The 19,625-nt window shown below is 42.5% G+C and overlaps 1 protein-coding gene across 1 annotated transcript in view; it reads right to left on the bottom strand.

Moving 5' to 3' along the window:
- The window catches only part of sorcs2 (sortilin-related VPS10 domain containing receptor 2), a gene marked incomplete at its 5' end in the record, with an annotated part of 59,857 nt that extends 45,287 nt beyond the window's left edge, over nt 1–14,570 (bottom strand). The window contains 4 exons of the mRNA XM_071546646.1: nt 2,036–2,154; nt 6,021–6,085; nt 11,204–11,277; nt 14,406–14,570. Coding sequence (XP_071402747.1) covers nt 2,036–2,154; nt 6,021–6,085; nt 11,204–11,277; nt 14,406–14,570 — 423 coding nt within the window. The remainder of the gene's footprint in view (nt 1–2,035; nt 2,155–6,020; nt 6,086–11,203; nt 11,278–14,405) is intronic.
- Nucleotides 14,571–19,625: the final 5,055 nt, after the last annotated feature.

The following is a 19,625-nucleotide window of genomic DNA, read 5'->3' as shown; positions in this document are numbered from 1 at the left end:
ACACTGTGTCTATGTGTGTGTGTGAGTGTGTGTTCACATCTGTTCATACGTCTGATCCCAGTGAGTCAGTAATACTGGGAGTACTGGGAGGATAATCCCCTGAGGATAATGGTCCAGTCTATTGTTGATGCTGAACCTGCATCAGCCTTGCTGCCTAATGAGGTTTTTAATTCCTCTACCTTTTCACACACACCACACACACGCACATCTGCACACACTCAGGCATGCACACACACGTACACACGCACGTACACATGAACAAACCAAGACACATACTTACAAGAGTCTACCCCCCCCCCACACACACACACACACACGTGCAGACACACACACACACACACACACACACACAGGATACGCCTGTTCCAGCCCACTATAGGGATTCTGCCATACTATAGCAGCTCATGTATATTCCGCTGTTATCACATGCAAATGGGATTCAGCTCTTGGCCTCCACAGAGTGTACAGTACTGTACTGCGTGGCAAGTCAATTATAGACAAGGCAAGATTAATTCTGTACACTGTCCCGAATAGCAAATCATTTCCATTTCAACCCTACAGTACTGTATGTTATCTGGGCGGCGGAGTTTATCAGTGAGGAAGACGGAAAGCGACGGCAGAGCTGCAGCCTCACTTAGTCTGTCCAAACACAGCAGCAATTGAATAGATACACCGACAGATACGCCGCATACACAAATACTGAATGAGAATAAAAGGGGATCTGCCGGTTTCAGAAAGACAAATTTAAAGGTGAAATGTGTAGTGATAATTTAATGATTACCACATTAATTGTGAGATATTAGTATAATTACCGTAAGCAGCCTCTACCGGCCTCTACGCTGCATTTTACATTGTGTAAGACCAGGTCAGATTTGGCGGGAAAATCTGCTGGATTGCTTTACGGCACAAAACAGGAAGAGGGCGCTGTTCTTCCAGAGCAAACAGAGCTACAGCTTTCAGAGTTTCTGGCAATGGCAGATGGTGGAAGGAGTGGAAGGCTAATGGAAAATTACTTCCAACATGTTGATCCTCTTCAGTAAAGACAACAAAAGAAGAAGCAAAAATTTTCTTTGTGATAGGAAACATCAAGGTTTATGGGAAATGTGAACTTTTTTTGTTGGATTTTAAAGAGTAACTAAACCCCAAATCCAAATCTCTGGTTCTGTAGGGTACAGAACTCGCCATCTGCTATTGGCTGGTATTTGGTGCCAGGTGATGTCACCACCTGTTGTATAGAGGGTGACATCACCTGGCACCTAAGATCAGCCAATAGCAGATAACCCGTTCAGTACCCTACTTTTCAACGATTTGGGTTTGGTTTAGTTACTCTTACTGGTGTGAGATGGCATTATACCATGGTATCACACGTTTTCATTTGACAATTATATGATTTTAAAGTTTAAAAATGCTTCATTTTAAACCTGTAAGAGTTCTTCAACCCGTTTAACCCGACCTGGAATTGAATTTAAGACCAATTTCACAACCAACATGAAGAAACAAAGCTATCAAAACCAGCCTGTTTCTGATGGAACACAGCTAATGAAAGTTCTTAAACTATAAAGGGGCAGAATAAGAAAAAGGACACAAGGAAATTAATTAAAAGACACAAAGTCCAACTGTGTTTAGTGAAACAGATAGGATGCAGATTGTACTACTATTGCTGTTCTATATTCATCTAAGAGTGGACATGCGGCACAAAGAAACCTGTCGTTGCATGGCAACTGTATTCAAGGTGTTTTAACACACTTCAAGGCCTTAAATTCAGATAATTGATTTTAAGACTTATTCAGGCTTTTTAAGGGCCTACTGATACCCTGAGTAAAGTTGTATGGACATAGATGGGGCATAAGACACAAATCGTTTATAAAACAAAAAGATCTGAACTGTACGGATGTGATAGTCAAGTCAAGTCATATTTGAGTCATAGAGACTCAGTTTCTGAAACAGGAAAAGAAACCATTTCGATTCCACCAAAAGATTTGAAGAATAACTCGCCGTCCCACCCATCCGTCTCCCCTGCTGGGGCGACGTTTACCTTGACAAATATGTAGTCGTCCTGCACCGACAGTGAGTTGTGGTCGATCTTGCCCAGGAACTGAGCCGTCACCATTTTGTCCGAGCAGTTCTGGATGAGGCAGGTGACGTACAGGTAGCCTGCAGCGACACACATTAACAAATAGAGAAGAAAAATATATTAAAAAAAAGTGGTGACAAGCTGTAGAATGACCCATATACAAAACAAACAGATTTGCTTGCATGTTAACAGCATATAACACAAATCCTATAAGTTGACATATGGGAAGCACACATATAAAACTGGATCTTTTAACCATATATGTACATATATAACCATAAAGGTAGAATATACGGAGGAAATGTATGTCAATATTACAAAATTGGCCACTTTCATATATTAATTTCCATGTATTTACATACATGGTGCAGAAATACATTTGACATGGAATATGTTTAAAGGTATTTACAATGTTCAAAAGTATATTTACCTATATTTTGAATTATTTTACCTAATCCTAGGATATACATACATATATTTCATTACATTATAAATAGCTTATTTCAAGAAATATTAATTCAAAATATATTTACTTTTATATTGAAATATATGAGGTAATCCCTAGATCATATATTCCTGAATATATGTACTAATATATTGGCTCATCCTAGCATACGCATAAATTACTCGTATATTTTGTTCATTTTTAAAGCTCATCCCAGGAGTCATAACTATATATTACTTATATTTTGAAATGTATGCCATGTTATACATGGCCTTATTTGATCATGTGTTTTTTTAAGTATGAGGGACAGAGAGAGAGAGAGAGAGCGCCAGAATGAGAGAAATTGGAAATCTAATTAGGCAGTTTGGCCAAAACAAGCTGTGCATCCACAATTGAGCCCAACGGGCAGAACGACAGACAGAATCGGAGGGAGATGCAGACAAAAAAAGAAGCGAGGGACGGGAGGAAAGAGGGGAAAATGAAGGATGAGGGAGAAAAGTAGCAGAAGAGAGACATAGAGACATAATTCTCCAAACTCTATAAGATGTGACAGCTTCCCTGCAGACGTATGGCTGCTCCGCCGTCCAAATGGCCAGAGGGGATTATCCTGGGAGAGACGCGCGGGGAGGTTAGCGCCTGTTGCAAAGCCTACCCCGTATTGAATTTCAACCAGCAGCTGCATCAGCAACATCGGCTGCTGAAATTCAGCCGTTACTCTCCTCCCAGAGGTGACAAGCTGGCAATAGAGAAAATGCTCACGCACACAAACTTGCATACACAAGCCGGCGTGCAGACACACTCGAGTTTGTTAGTTCAGAAGCGAGTCCCAGTGGCAGCAATGCATGCGCACACACATGTTTGTATTACAATAGTTGTGGTGACCTTCAATTGACTCTGTTCATTCCCTAACCCCCCCAACCCTAACTTTAATAGTGTCTGGTGGCTCTTTCCTGGGAAAAATCCTCTGCCACACGGGAAGTGATGCGTTTTACGTTTCTGGTTTGTTTGGAATAAACAGAAGAGGAAGAACTGGGTAGTTAGCATGCGCAGCGATAGCCACCATGGCTGAACAGACAAAGAAAAGAGCGCCACCTATAGAAAGTCAAACTTCATCAACAGAAAATCCAAGGAAAAAGACGTCACAGTCCCGCCCACACTGTTTGATTGACACTCCAAATCCAAGGTGAATTTCATATCAATTTCATACCACAGAGTTAACCCTCTTTTCTGACTCTATTCTCTCTGTCTGCTTCGCCTTTGTTCACAGGGGTTTCTGGGCCTAACAAATGGACTGGCTAATTTATTGAAATGCCCGGACATTTAATCAAAGCCGCATACGGCAGAGAACTCATTAAAAACCTATTAGATTGGGCTAAGCGTTCAATTCCAACTTGTGGCACATACACTTCTTCATGCCACTTGCTCATCCCCACACACCTACACACACATACACACACTCCATCTGTGTGACTGAGGTGGTACATGACAAGGAAAATGTTAAATAGTAAATAGTGACTTGTGAAATAAACCGACAAGGGCGAAGAAAGCTTTGAATAATTTATTTGATTATGCTGAATGTTAAACATATAAACTTATGGTGCCTGTAATTTGAATTCCTACACTATGGGGAGTATTGGATAGCTCTTATTGGAGATGTGTGCTTGTTTGCATGTGTATGTCCCTATCTGTCTCTCTATAGGGCCTACCAGCAAGGTGTGAACTTATGAGTGTGTGTGTGTGTGTGTGTGTGTGTGTGTGTGTGTGTGTGTGTGTGTGTGTGTATACCTGTGTGTACCCATGCATGAACAAGGTACACTCGCGCTTTCCTGCACATCAATCTCCCTAATGGCACACACACACACACAAAGACACAATCTGCCAGCCACATGGCTCATCCATCAATCGCCCACCCCCCCCAATTTCTCCTGAGTCCCGTCCCACTCGTCAGCCACCGATCCTGGGTACAGTATCCCCCCGGCGAGCCCCTGGCACTGCCCAGGCCTGGTTCCTCACCCTCGATAGAGACTCCTGCAACTCTGTGCCCTTCTTTGTAGCATGCCATCGTTTAACCTTGGCGGTGCCATGTGTGACAGGGGGGGTACAGGGCGAACAGATTGGCTTGGCATGCCTGATCGCTCCAGCCCCCCTCGCCTATCTATCTATCCGTGCACGGAAGCATGGAGGAGGAGGAGGAGGAGGAGGAAGAGAATGAGAAGGAGAAGGAGGAGGAGGGGGACCATGTGGCACTGCCTAGCCCCAGGAAGAGCTCTTGTGTCTGGGCAGCTGGCCCAGACAGACAGCCTCTCCGGTTCACCCTCCACAAACACAGGCAGCCTTGTTCGGGATGACAGCTTTCACATTGCAGACAGCATCTTTCTGTATGTGTGTATGTGTGGGGGGGGGGGGTAAGACTCCATGTTTCCTCGAGGGATTTTTCTTCAACTTTCTAAGGGGTGTTTGGTCTTTTTCCAGAGGGAAGGTTCATGGAGAAATGGAGTGTAACCTGTCCTTCGTTTTGCCCTTCGCTACCCGTCGCTTTGCTGTGACTTTGCCTGCTTGGTGTTATTTGGAGTGGGGGATTATGGGTTGGGAGACCCGAGGAGGTGGGCTCCAGTTGTGGATCAGCATTCTGGACACATACATGTGCATGCACACACACACACATATAAACACTCATTCACTCCCTACTCCACCCCACCCTACTCTTCACCCCTCATATGTTTGTGAGGGGGGGTGGACCACACACACACACACACACTACCTCTATTACCCTCTTGGCCCTTGGTGGGGAGTTAAGCGCTAACCTCTCTGTCTGTCAGTTTGCTGATATGATAATCCAGATCTGCTAGTGGGGCCCTGGGGGGCCCCTGGCTCTCCTCCTTAACTTACCCATTAATTCCTCCCTTGACCCCCCACCCCCCCCACAGCAAGGTCAACCAATCATCTCCCCTATTACCTGCATTTACACTGAGGCTATGTTAGGACTAGTACAGTCATGAAGGAGAAATAATGCTTTAACCTCATCTATCTTAGCAAGTCATTTAGTCTGGAGTCTTAAATTCATATTTTTCATAAAACAAGTGAAAAAAATGGGGTTAGATAATTTCACCTAATTCCAGTTGCAACTTGTTTCAAGAATTTACTTGAATCATATATCATTATCTTGATGCTATTGTCACATTGTCAAAATCTCAAAACAGGTAAAGCTGCATTGGAAACAAGTGGAATTACCTCACCCCACTGGCAGATTTTTGGACTTTAAGGAAAACAAGATTTTAAGAATCAATATAGACTAAATGATTTGTTGAGATAGATTTTTTTTAAGGCAGTGAGAGAAAAAGAGAGACAAGTGTAAGGCAAGAGGGGCTAGATGGAGCGAAGTGAAAAGAGATTTGCGGGTGTTAACTCTGGTGGAATGGATATTCAGGAAGCCAAGTGGATAACAGCCCAGTGTCAACCGTGTCATCGTCAGTAAACTAGTAAATGGACTGTCACTGTTACCTCCGCTTGTATCCTGCATCTCCATGTGCACCAGGTCAGGGTCCACATCCACACCAGATACAGACCTGGAACAGAGAAAGATATCAGATGAATCATTGGGATCATATTTGTCGGCCAGGTACATTTCATGAGGAATTAGACTTTGCGGATACATGCTCCTCACATTACACCGACTTTGCATGTTACACAAGGTACATAATGGTACAGGGCTTTGGTACGTTGCAGAAACTGAAATCTTGAAAGTTGAAGGTTTTTTTTTGGTCTTTGGTCTTAAAATCCTAGTTTTCTTAAAGAGAATGAAACATTCTTCCGATGGGGTGAGATAATACCACTTGTTTCGAATGCAGCTTCACTTCACACCAGGGATTTTCTAGAAACAAACAAGTGTCACTATCTTGAAACAAAGGAGAATAAGGCAGATTTTGCCACTTGTTTTGAGAAAAACAAGATTTTAAAGGTCCAGTGCAATGAGAATTGCATTTCATAACTTCATGGTATAATTTAACAAAACCAACCTGTTAATGTTTTAATAAAGTTTTGTGGAAATTTAACTGATGTCCTTTGAAAAACTCGTCAAACAGAATCAAACAGATTTAGAATTCCAATCTACTTCCTGGTTTAATTGATGTCAGGTTGTAATGAATGCTCTGATTGGTTGACAATATGCATAGTTAAGTAGGTCTCCCATAGTCAGACAATTGCCAGACAGCTACTTGCCAAATTATCCCAAATCTCTGTGCCTCCATGCTGGGTGCAGAAGTTCCAACACTGGATATTTGTTCCTCAAAGATAGGAATATACCATGGATGGCACAATCATAGGGAGGTTAAGCTCTCATTCAGTCCTACAAACTGTGTACCATCTAACCACCAATAACTGAAAAAATGATGCTCATTGTGTTATAACTCAACATCAGACTTTTCCGGAGTCGAAATCACTGCACTGGATCTTTAAGACTTCAAAAGTGGATTAAAAACCTCATAAAATTGATATTGTTTTGGAGTGTAAGCATACAGTAATTAAAGTTGTACATCAAAGCATACAAATATACATGCAGATACACAGTACATATAGTATACATGTAGAAATATACGGTATACGCAAATCTGCCCTATGAATACTCTTTGGTCCCTTTGCATACACAGATAGCTCAGAAAACATGCACACTTCAGCTCTTCCTGGAAAGTGCACTCAACTCTATTCTAGCCTATAGCCTAGCATACATAGAAACCTCCAAAATCTTTATACCCCTCCATTCCTCCTTGGAAGTGCATTGCCATATACTACAGTACACTGTCTTCTGTCTGCCCTTCAGTGAGCAGTAAACTAAGCAGTTCATCTGATTAGGAGTGCGAAGTGCAGTTTGTGAAATTTCCCCAGCCCCGTAAAGATAGAGTGGAGATTTAAACCCTCGTTACTTTCCCTATAAAGAGACTTTACGAGCAATTAGCAGGCCATGGTGGGACGAGAGGAGGAAGGCAAGAAGAGAGGAAAGAGGGAAGAGAGAGAAGGATCAAAGAAACGGCTACAAGATGTCCTGTCCAAACGGCAGTTTAGGACGATGGTTCAGGCTTCTTGGAGCGACCTGTATGAGCGTTTTACTCGTCAATTCCCCTAGCGGCAGACGAAACCAGTTGTAAAACAAGTGACCCACATGAGCGTTTTACTGATTTAGTTCCCTTAGTGGCCAAGAAAAACAACAGAATTTCACGCAACCCCTATCAGCATTTTATTGGTCTAGCTCCCCAAGTGGCCAACGAAACCAAGAGAAGTTCAGACGACCCACATGAAGGTTTCACTGATCCAGTTCCATTTTCGGCCGACGACACGACCCATAAGTACGCTTTACTGATCTAATTCCCCTAGCGGCCGACAAAACCAACATCACGATGGGATGAAGGGAGGAAAGGAAGAAGAGGGTGAAGAGAGAAGAGGATCAAAGAAATGGCTACAAGAGCTCCTGTTCAAATGACAGTTTAGGACGATGGTTCGGGCTTCTTCGGGCTTCTGAAAGCAACTGAAATTCCAACATAGTTCCCCTTCATGCAGACAGAAATTGGTTGCCTGTCTGCTTGTCATGATTTCACATTGGATGCTGTGAGACGGCAAGTTATTGCAATCAAAAGTTGGAACTGAGACAAATCTATGCAGTTTTTAAGTTTACCGGACATTTCTGCGTCTGGAGGAAGTTTGTTTAGGCATTTGTTGCTGGCTCCAGTTTTTATCTTGCGGTGAAATGATGCGTGAAAATACATGCATGAAACCGATCTTCCGTGTTCAGTGAAGCAATTGATTTTCAGTCGTTTGTTTATGACAAATATAAAGACCGTCGTGGACGGGCTCAGACCAGTCCGCTACCGGCGAGGGCAATCGGAATGATGATGGTGTCATTATTCGCGCAACTACAAGAGTTCGTCAGTCAGTAGAGTGCGAACATTGGTCGTATTTGAAACCTAAAGAAACGGCATATAGTGTCATATTGTGGACGAGGCCAGGCTGAAAAGAGGAAAGAGATAGAGAAAGGGAAGGACAGGAAAAAAACTCATCAGTACACTAAATGTATCTAGGAGGGATGGCAGGATGACCTAGTGGTTAGAGAGAACATTCGTAACCAAAGGTAACAGGTTCCATGTGTCCTGCCGAAGCGTCCTTGAGCAAGACGCTGAACCCCTACCTTCAAGTCGCTCTGGATAGGAGTGTCAGCTACACGTCTGAAATGTAAATGCCCAAGACTGAAGGTGGAGGGGCAGTCTGCACTTGCAACACACCATTTATTAATTCCAGGAACGTTTTGGTCCAGTTAGACCTTCGTCAGAGTCTAAGTGTGTGGGATTTCCTTCTCCCGCTATCAAGGAAATGAGAGTAGACGGGGAGAGAAGGTACCTGGGGGGAAAGGGAAACTGGGGAAGGTATAATGAAAGCTAGACATGAGCGATAGAGAAGTAGGGGGATTGATAAATAAAGGGACATCAAGAGCGAGGAATCGATTTAGAGGACAAGGAGGAGGAAGCGCAATGTACTGAAAAAACATCCTCTGCGGATTGGAATCCTCCTCTATCCCAGCTCCGGTTTCATTGCCATTCTATTACGCTTTTATTCGCATGCTTTCACAACATCACTTTTTTTATCACCTATTTTCAAATGTTTGCTTTTTCCATCAATGGCCCCTCCGTCTGGTGCAATGCCAGTTCAATTTCAAAAAATGCTGTTTCTACCACATTCAATGTGACAAACACGCTGTGCAGCAAAACTTTACAGCGAAAGGGTCGCGAAAACAAGGTCCTACAAAGACCACCGACACACACATTTGGCCGGACCACCCCGATAGAGCATTGGTTTTAATGTGATTTTTTTCATGTGATTTATGTGCATTGGCTGCCAGACCACTGTTCAGTTGCTGCTTTTATGACTGCTAGGCCACAGGCAAGGCTAAAACCAGAGCCAACTACATGCTAATCCTGTCCTCCCTGACCACACACATACACACTTACAGACATGCCAGCATATGTATGCACATGTCTGTACATGCACATGCACGCTTTTTCTAGGCATTGCCATTGCAGGTCAAAACATTCTGTGGAGGCCCGAATACCTGAGTGCACAATTTTATCCGGGCCAAATAAAATATACCAGTATGCGATTCTATTTCATAGTAGCAAGGATTAAATACACGTTGTAGAATAATAATAATTTGATCTTCTACTTCCTAGATATAGCGGTGGCCAGAACATGCATAATAAAGGCTGCCCTTTATCTTGGAAAAATGGATTCCAGATGTGAGAAGAACGGTTAAACCACGATTTGGGATCAGATTAAGGATAGACCTTCTGCTTCCGGGGTCAAGGTCTGGGTTGAACACTCTGATCCCAAGTCTGATCTTAAGTATGTAACTTTAGTCTGGAGTAGGAAGCACTTAAGGCTTTCTCTCTCCCCGTGTTTCTTCCCCCCTCCCTCCCCTCACTCTCTCCCTCTCTCTCTCTCTCTCTCTCTCTCTCTCTCATTTTTTACAGCACAGAGTGTGGATGATTTGTGTGCTGGAGTCGGCGGTATAAATCAGAGTTGTCTGGGCCTCCAAACCAGCTCATTTACTATCAGCAGTAAGAGGAAACACAAACTAACAGTAGCTTGTAATGCCCTCATGACCTTCAGAGTATAGGCTCAGAGAGAGAGAGAGAGAGAGAGAGAGAGAGAGAGAGAGAGAGAGAGAGAGATTGTATTTAGATGCTTTGGTAAACCTGTTCTGAATGGAGAGAGAGAAGGTTCAGAAAGAAGTAAGGAGAAAGAGGGGAAAAAGTTGGGGAGAAGCGAGAGGACAGAGAAGGTGAAAGTGGAGGATGGAGAAATCAGAGGAGAGAGAATGGAATGAAGGACAGAGAGAGAGAGAGACAGAGGGGGAGAGAGAGAAAAGGAGAGGGAGAGATGCAAGATAAAAGGAAAAGGAGAGTGATGAGAGCAAGGCAGCAGAGCGAGAGGAAAGGACGCAGGGTAGGGGAAGAGATAGAGCTCAAGGCGTGAAATATCACATATGTGGCAGAAAACCATATACTTTCTCCTGCTGTGGGTGCTTTCTGTCCCACTAGAACCAGAACAAATATCGGGAGACTCGTCTATAAAAAGGTTTCTGCACAAACCTCACGACCGAACCGACGCCAAAATTCTGATTTATGAAAAATTGGAGTGTTTCCATGCTATTTCAAAAGATAAAACTGATTTATATTAGTATCTGAGACATAAAAGCCATAGATAGAATTTTATTGTTGGAGCAAAAACTGTGGAAATGATTCCACAAGTCAAAGAATATTTGTGACCAAACGGCATGAACCCACTGACCTTTACAGAAAACCCATTTTACGTTAGAAAAAGCTTGATCAAAACGCACTTTGATTGGGTTTTTGATTGGCCCCCTATTATGTAACATACCATTTCGAAAGCTCTCAATGTAAAGATCAATAATCTGTGAAATCAAAGCAAAAAATAACTCCCTCAGCGTGCCTTCCATTTCCATATTGGGTCATATGTTTTCAAAAAAGAGGCCCATGGAAACTGGAATAGAATCAGAAATTCCTCTGGCTGGCCAAGGTTGAGGATTTAAACTTGTGTGTGTGTGAGTGTGTGTGTGTGTGTGTGTCTGTACACCACTATTCACTCTTTGTCACTGATAAGCAAATAAAGCGATGACTGACCAGAAGACTCTGTCCTTGGTCACTCGTTCCTGAAGCAAAGTCCACTTCCGTCCAAGATCCGTGGAAACGAAGAGCTGCACACAAGACAAAAGAAAAGACCACAATCAGACAAACACACGGCCAAAGCATGCAATATTAAATATGAAAGTTATCCGTGTGGCTAAATTGTTGGAGAGGTATATTACCAGCCGTATACTTTACAAAGGAGGGTAAATCTGAGGTCTATTTGGAAAAAGAATGTCAGGTTCACCCAGTCGAACCACTGAATTTCATGGTTCACCAAGTTAAGACTGAGCTCAATTAATTATTAATCATAGAAGCTTTGGTGTGTGTTCCAGTGTGTGTGCGCACATGTATGCCTAACATTTTATGAGCAACAAGAGCGAGTGTGTGTTTATGGGTATGGTGTGCGTGTGTGTGTGTGTGTGTGCATTTAGTTGGGTGAGCTTATACGCCATTGATCGCGCCCATAATGAAAATGATATTGATTCCTACGCACAAGGCATCCTCGGTGTTTGAAAAGCACTTCTGAGCAGGGGAAAGGATTTCGCCACAAAACGTGCAAAAATTCCTCTATACCATACACACACACACACACACACACACACACACATACATACACACACATTTATGAAGCAGCGGAATGAAAACACTTTTTCAATGCGTTTCATTGACAGGGTTTCAGTTGTTAAGACAGCCGCATCCTGTCTATGTCCTGTTCATAAAAACGCCTCTCAGGGTCAAACAAAAGTAGAAATATGAATCATCGATGATCACACAGACACACACACACACACACACACACACACACACCCCTGCAGCGTAAAACACATTCTAAGTGCACAACTGCAGCTGTAGAAAAAGAGAAGCTTACGGCCGACCTTGATGAAAAAAAAAAAATCTCTCTCCGCTTCCCGAATCAGCTCACACTCCCAAACCCTCCTAATTTCCACGTGCTGTTATGGGGGTCTCCCATCATTCTGCAGCTAAATGATTTTTTTTTCTTGTTTTTTTTTTTTCTGTTAGAATGGATTCCTCGCTTCCATCTGCAGCCTGCCCATATGGAACAGATTAAAACCTAATTGAATTTCTTGTTTAATTAAGTGTAAATTATTAAAGTAGAGGAGTTGCCCCCCCATATGCTAGGCTGCTTGGAGTTATGAAGAGGCTATAGAACTATTGGACCTCATGCCACATTTCCATCTCTCTCTCTGCATTTGTGACCCAACATGAGAAAACAAGTCAATCATTGTGCCAAAACAGGCACAATGATTTATCTTTTTTTGTTGGCTTTTTTTGTATTTCATAGGCTAATGAATGAATGAATGAATGAATGAATGCTGCATAATACAGGTTAATCAATTATTTAGTTCAAATTATTAATTATTGAATCAAAGAAGTGCATTTTGATCAAGCTTTCCCTGATGTAAAATAGGTCGCCTTTAAATTTAAATGACCCTCGGTTCATTCAAGGCGTTAGGTCAAAAATATTCTTTGACTTTATCCTTACTTCCATTGTGCAATCATTTCAATGATTTTGCTACAACAATACAATTGCATAATTACGTCCTGGACGCTAACATTAATCATGCTTTAGCTATAGCATAGAAAACTAATTTTAGTTTAAATTAAATTAGTTAACTTTTCAGATGTAGAATGGGTCTGTGAATTTAAATGAGCCTGGGTTTGTAGCGTTTGGTCCCATTTGAAAGCTATGGGGTAAGAAGACAAGCAATTTTAAAGGTGCTGTGTGTAGCATTTTTAAACGTCATTATATTATTGTCAAATGTCGGAAGGGATTTTTCCCTCTGCCTTCCACTCCTTCCACCATCTGCCATTGCCAGAAACTCTGAAAGCTTTAGCTCTGTTTGCTCTGGAAGAACAGCGCCCTCTTCCTGTTTTGTGCCATAAAGCAATCCAGCAGTTTTCCCGCCAAATCTGACCCGGTATCACACAATGAAAAATTCAATGTAGAGGCCAATCGAGGCTGCCAATCTTCTGTGCGATGGTCTCGTTTGTTCTCAAAATTAATGTGGTACTAACTTATTGTTGACAAAATATAATACCTTTGACGACATGACTGTGTATTTTGTGTTTTCTTCTACAATCAGTTTGTATGCTAAGCTAACCAGACAATTGCCGGTCACTACCGAGCCCACTGGCTTAGTGTTGCCGCTCTTCTTATACAGCGCTGTTGGCTAGAATGTCTAATCAACCGAACAACCTCAGCGCCTCCGGCAAGAAGACGTAAGTGATACAAAGGAGAGCGTTGTGATGCCTCGGCCGCCATGTTTGCTGGGGCCGGACCGGCTTCTCGTGACAGTGGAAGCAATTATCTCCAGGTTCTAGCAGAGAGGGCTGGATGGAAAACACCAGTGTATGACATGGAGAGCCCTGTAGTGTAACTATCATGTACTGTAGCAGCATGCATGTGTGCTCATTAACACGCACCTGAAAAACCCCCTTGGATTTGTCAAAACACAAGAGCAAGGTTGGCTAGAGTAGATGGTGAAAGGACAACCAAACATCCACTCACTAATTCCAACCTTCTAATATGAAATATTATAAGAAAAATAATTGGCTTTATGTAGTATTTTTCATTCCAAAATGAGATATCCTCAATTTGAAAAACTCCACACCTACAAAATAACTGTGTTTTAGGATATAATCATTTATGTTTTTGAAATTATATTGTTGAAATCAAGATAGAAAAAGTGTTTCTAGTGTTTTGGATCAAAACCTTCCATTTGTTGTTGCCAGTGTAGGCTGTAATGCAACACTGGCCAAATCCAGACGCACACTCTTTTATGTTTCCAGTCTTTCAACTCAAAGATTTCAAAGAGTTTCCAGCCGAAAGCTAGGTGAAATTGTAAAATCATACATATTTTCAAAGGTAAATACTAAATTTAATATCAAAGAGTGTATATCTGGATTTGGCCACTGTTGCATTACTCTTGTTCACTTGTATAGGACAATTTGCCCTGCAGCTATATCGTTGTATGGTAAATCACACATCAAGTTTTCTTTGAGGTTCATGTCCTCCTGGTGTGTGTTCAAATTGAAATTTAATGCATTAGTGCACTGACAGCAGAACCCTGTGCAGTTTCCCCTGGTGTAACTTCAATACTGTCTTCTTCATACAGAATTGACACATTCCAGCTTGTTTTTTTTTTTTGTCTTTTTGGAGCACCATGGTACCCACCCTTCCCTCCTTGCAGTAGGCCAGGAGCTTGTCCTCTTCCTTGGGGTGGAAGATCAGCGAGTCCGGGGTGAAGGAGACGGGCTGCCGCTGGAAGGACGAACCCTCGTCGGTGCTGATGAACAGCATCTGGTCCCGCTCGTTTATGGACGAACTCACCAGCACCACCTGAAACACAGAGAGAGAGAGAGAGAGAGAGAGAGGGAGAGAGGAGAGAAGGGGAGGGAGATAGAGGAGAAGGAGGTCAGAGGTTGAACGGTCAGAGGGTAATGTCCTGAAACGTATGCGATGGCATTCGCAGCATTGCAGCCCCGTCAGCAGTCTGCACAAGACGCGCAAAGACTCTTTCCCTCCTCATATCAATACTTGTGCATATATTCATTTCACTGCAAATGCTAAAACCGATGGAACACAGATGCACGCCTGCCCACGCACACGCACATTTATTCAAGGCCACTCTCGGGGCTAGAAGAACTTTCCATCAACCTTACACGGTGCTTAGACCGTGGCGACACCGTATTGATTATCTATTCGGAGTTTTATAGCTCATAAATTGAACGCATTAAACGGGGGAGGGGGGTGGGGGGGACACACCGGGCGCTGCCAGCCCACCAATCACAATTATGTCCCAGACACGCAGAAGTAAAGCTACCAATAGTGGGGGGCGATCGATAGGAACTAATGAACCAATCGCGTTCATTAGGAGTCGGTGAGAGGTGGGAAGCTGTCCAGCGAGGGTCAAAAGGCTGATGGGTGTTGGTGTTTATTATCATCGTCATGTTGTTGTCACCATCTTTGCAGCTAGTCTTTAGAGAGGGTATTTTGTAAATGTACATGATGTACCTTTGTATTACCGTTTCTTCAGTCAACCAAGTAATAAAAGGCACTTGCTGACAACCGAGTTCTTTATTAACATCTGTTTCACGCTGTAGCCAAGCTTTTAGATTTATGTATGCAAAACAGAGAAGAGACACACAAGATGAATATAGTAAATGAAATGGATACTGCAGCTTAAAATGATTACTTCAACAATTTATTATGCGTATTATGCATACGCACGCACAAACACGCAAGCATGCGCACGCGATACAGATTATCAAAGAAGCGAAATTGCAATTAGATCTTTGTTTCCGTCATTCAGACTGAACACATAGTGTAGCTCACTTTCATAATACTGACTTCTACACCGAGTCCTTGACAAAACTCAAAGATATTCAACCAAACAAGAGGTGCCACAAGCTTGCTATTATTTTCCACAGATTAAAAACAGAGTGAAGTGGACACCAGACCGGCCTGGTGGGATTCAGTACAGAGTATTTAGAGAAGATAGGCTTTGTCTTTGTATGTTCTTTCATATATGAAACACTGGTTAAATGCTTGAAATCACGGTGTCAATTTACTAAACCCTAAGCTATGGCAAAGTCCTTCCATTTAATATAATTTGCCACCAAAACTTCCAGTTATATCCATTAGACTTCTGTAGAGCAATGACTTATGATTGACACAATATTATTATTTGGTCAATGTCATAAATTATTAGACGTAGGTCACTATCAGCTTAGAGCAGTGGTTCTCAACATGGGGTCCGGGGACCACCAGGGGGTCCCAAGCAAATCGATGAAATGTTCATCTTCAGCATTATTTCATTTACAAGAAGTTAACACAATTAGAGGATGTAGAAGAATGACTGTTTTATTCTCAGATTTGGGTTTAAGAGACAAAATCTCATCAAAAGGGGGTCCGTGGCCCTAATGTGGACTTGAATTTGGGGTCCTTGCTGCGAAGAAGGTTGAGAATCACTGGCTTAGAGGGAACACTGGTCCTGAATGCTCCCTTGGTGTGCTTTTGTCTAATTTATGGCTTCCAAATAGCATTAGCATTAGCGTTTCGCTTGATCTTTGCTCTCCATTATAATGATAAAACCTATAACATCAAATTTTCACTCTAAGGTGTGGCAAGCGACACCCACGCTTGAACTCTGAGGCAGCAGTCGTGTCATTTCTTCATTACGGAATATACAAAGTGAATTGTTACGCATTGACACACACAAAGTAGTAAGTAAGCACACACACACACACACACACACACACAGACACATACACAAACTCTCTTTCAGTATGCTCATCACGACTGCAATTAGGCATTGTTTAACACGCCTCACATCTCGCTGGATGCACTACTGGAGAGTGGTGTGTGTGTGTGTGTGTGTGTGTGTGTGCGCGCTGCTTGTTTCTAAGCACACTTCCCTGAGCTGCATGGTCAATTAAAGTCCCAGTATTTGTTTGGCTGCCATACTGCCAGGTGAGAGAGGGCCAACAAGGACAAGCACTGGAGCGGTAAAGGTAGACGAGAGGGAGAAGATGGCGCAAAGGGGACACGAAGGAGAATTTTATTTGATTTATTACTCCTTTATTTCATTTTTTATTTAGCTTGGGAAAAGTGGACTGAACTTTTCCAGCAAAGCCCCAGCTTCACATACGTACATGGCCTCTGTTGGGGGGTTCAGGGCCTTGCTCAAGGGCACGATGGCAGTATTTACTCATGTAGGGGGAGAGTGTTTCCCTGTATGTTTCTCCCTCAAACAGGGGAGAAAAAACCAGTGGGTTCTGGGGATTTAAACTGCTTCAACCTGCTTCTCTCACCTTTAGGCTACTAATGCCAGTGCTTGCTGTTAGACAATGGAGCATGTATGTATGTGGAAAGGGAAATGAGTGTGTGTGTGTGTGTGTGTGTGTGCATGTGCCTGCAACCCTGCCCATATCGCTGCATCTTCCATATGTTTTACTGCGGTGGTTCTCAACTATGTGCAATCAAGGCCCAAGAGTCTGCAGGCTTTCATTCCAACTGTATACAGCAGCTTGGTTGGAATGAAAACCTGTTATGCACAAGCGATGATGTGTTTCTATCTCACATGAGCGATTATAATGTACCATAAACTATAGTAATACCAATGATGAGATATACTTTTTGCAGAACCAGGTTTGACGTCGCTGCCTTCATTCTCTTGGGCCTCGATGGCGCATGACTGAGACTCACTGCTCTAATGCACATGTGTTCCCGTGTGTTTATATGTCCATACTGTATGTCCCTATGGGGCAGGGCCATCCATCAAGTCAGCCCGCCTCTGCCAATACGTCTCCATTTAAAAGGACATCGCTCAGCTTAACTTAGTGGAGCTCTGACAGCTGAACATCGTCAGGACACACACTGACCCTCACACACACACACACACCACATCACCTACAAATAAAGGGAAACGTGCACTAAGACTAGAAACACCTGACTAAGGTTACAAAACTCATTTGGAGAAGTGGATTAGTCAAGCATCATGAATCTGTGTGTGCGTGTTGAACCTCTAATATTTGAGCCTTATGGAAATTATGATGTTATTTAGTGGAGTCAAATCATTTAATGTGTGTCTGCCTGTGTATAAATACATTGGACCCACTGACCCCTGTAGAGAAAGCCCAAAATAGCCTAAAATGCACACATGAATGCTAGCCCAATGATCCAAAAAACCATTAACCCTGCTTTGTTTTCAGCACTCTGGGTTACTGCTATAGTCTTAACAGTGCAAAAAAAAAAAATCCATCTTCACAGTCTTAAAGTCATCTAATCCGGTATTGGGTCTTGAAGTGTGATTTTTCTCAAAACAAGTGAACAAATCTGCCGGATGGGTGAGGTAATTTCATTGTTTTCAATGCAATTCAACGTGTTTCATGAATTTTCTTGCATAAAGTGTCACTTTCTTTAACCTTATTCTGTCCTGCCTTATTTCAAGATGGTGACAGTTTATAGAGATTTTCTAAAACAGGTGAGGAAACAATTGGAAACATCCACTGAATTTTTAAGACAGAAAATGAGACTAAATGACTTGTTAAGATGGACATTTTTTTGCGGTGTACTCTCCACACCCGGGGGAAAGAGGGTCGTACTCGTGTAAAAGATAGTAGAGTTCAAACTGAATTACCACCACTGATCTTAGACTGACCAGGTGAATCCAGGAAAGAGCTATGATCCCTTATTGATTTCAGCCCTTAAATACACTTTTAAATGATGAGGAAGAGATGCAGATGAAGGGGAGTAGAGGGAGTAAAGGTCCAAACATTTGTAGAGTTCCTAATATTTTGTAGAATGCTGCAAGGAAAAGTGCGGACGTCCTCAAGGCAAAAGAGAAACCCTGTCACTTCTCTCATCGTCTCCCCTCGCAGTAACGCCGCACGCCTACGAGTGGCGCTGTTGTCAAGCTGTAAGCGAGCGCTCGCATCATCAAACCAAGGCTGAAACTGAGCTCCACTCACTAACTCAAACACAAGACCGTGAACTTTTTGGGGGGGAACAACAAAGAGGGCAAAGAGAGCTACAATTCTCCTCCTGTATACCGCAAGTAAAATCAAAGGACTTTGATACATTCTTAGTCCACAACTGTTTCCTCTGAGTAATAACTCAAGCTTTAGGAGGGAGGGGGGAGGGGCACAGAGCTCCTATTGTTGCACAGCAGATAAAAGAAGGCTCTACACTTCCTGTGTCTACCCCGGAGACTTTAGGAGTGCGCAGTGGTGGAAGAAGTACTCTGATCCTTTACTTAAGTAAAAGTACCAATACAGCAATGTAAAAATACTCCATTACAAGTAGAAGTCCTGCATGAAAAATCCTACCTAAGTAAAAGTACATAAGTATTAGCAGCAAAATGTAGTTAAAGTATTAAAGTAAAAGTAGTGGTTTGGTCCCTCTGACTGATATTTTATTATATATGACATCATTAGATTATTAATACTGAAGCATCAGTGTGTAAGCAGCATGTTACTGTTGTAGCTGCTGGAGGTGGAGCTAGTTTGAACTACTTTATATACAGTTAGCTAGTTTAGTCCAGTGGTTCCCAACCTAGGGGTCGGGCCCCTCCAAAGGGTCACCAGATAAATCTGAGGGGTCGTGAGATGATTAATGGGAGAGGAAAGAAGAAAAAACAAAGTTCTGATACACAAATCTGTTTTCAGTTTTTGGACTTTTTCTCTAATCTTTGATTTTTGCTGAAATATTGGATCATTTGAACATTTATTGAAATGAAACCATGTGAGGTTTAGAGGGAAGAATCACTATTTGGTGGAGCTGTTAACAACTCATAGACATCTGAAATGTGACCCCGACTACACACTGCTTTTTATAAGACGTCAAAAGCCAAAAAGGTTGGAAACCACTGGTTTAATCTTTAACAATGTGTTG

Source organism: Centroberyx affinis, unplaced genomic scaffold (assembly GCF_046629955.1).
Source record: "Centroberyx affinis isolate AG114_WGS23_722 - 3 ecotype Tasmania unplaced genomic scaffold, CSIRO-AGI_Caff_v1 ptg005371l_1, whole genome shotgun sequence".
Taxonomy (NCBI): domain Eukaryota; kingdom Metazoa; phylum Chordata; class Actinopteri; order Beryciformes; family Berycidae; genus Centroberyx; species Centroberyx affinis.
This window is presented reverse-complemented; position numbering and strand designations above follow the sequence as displayed.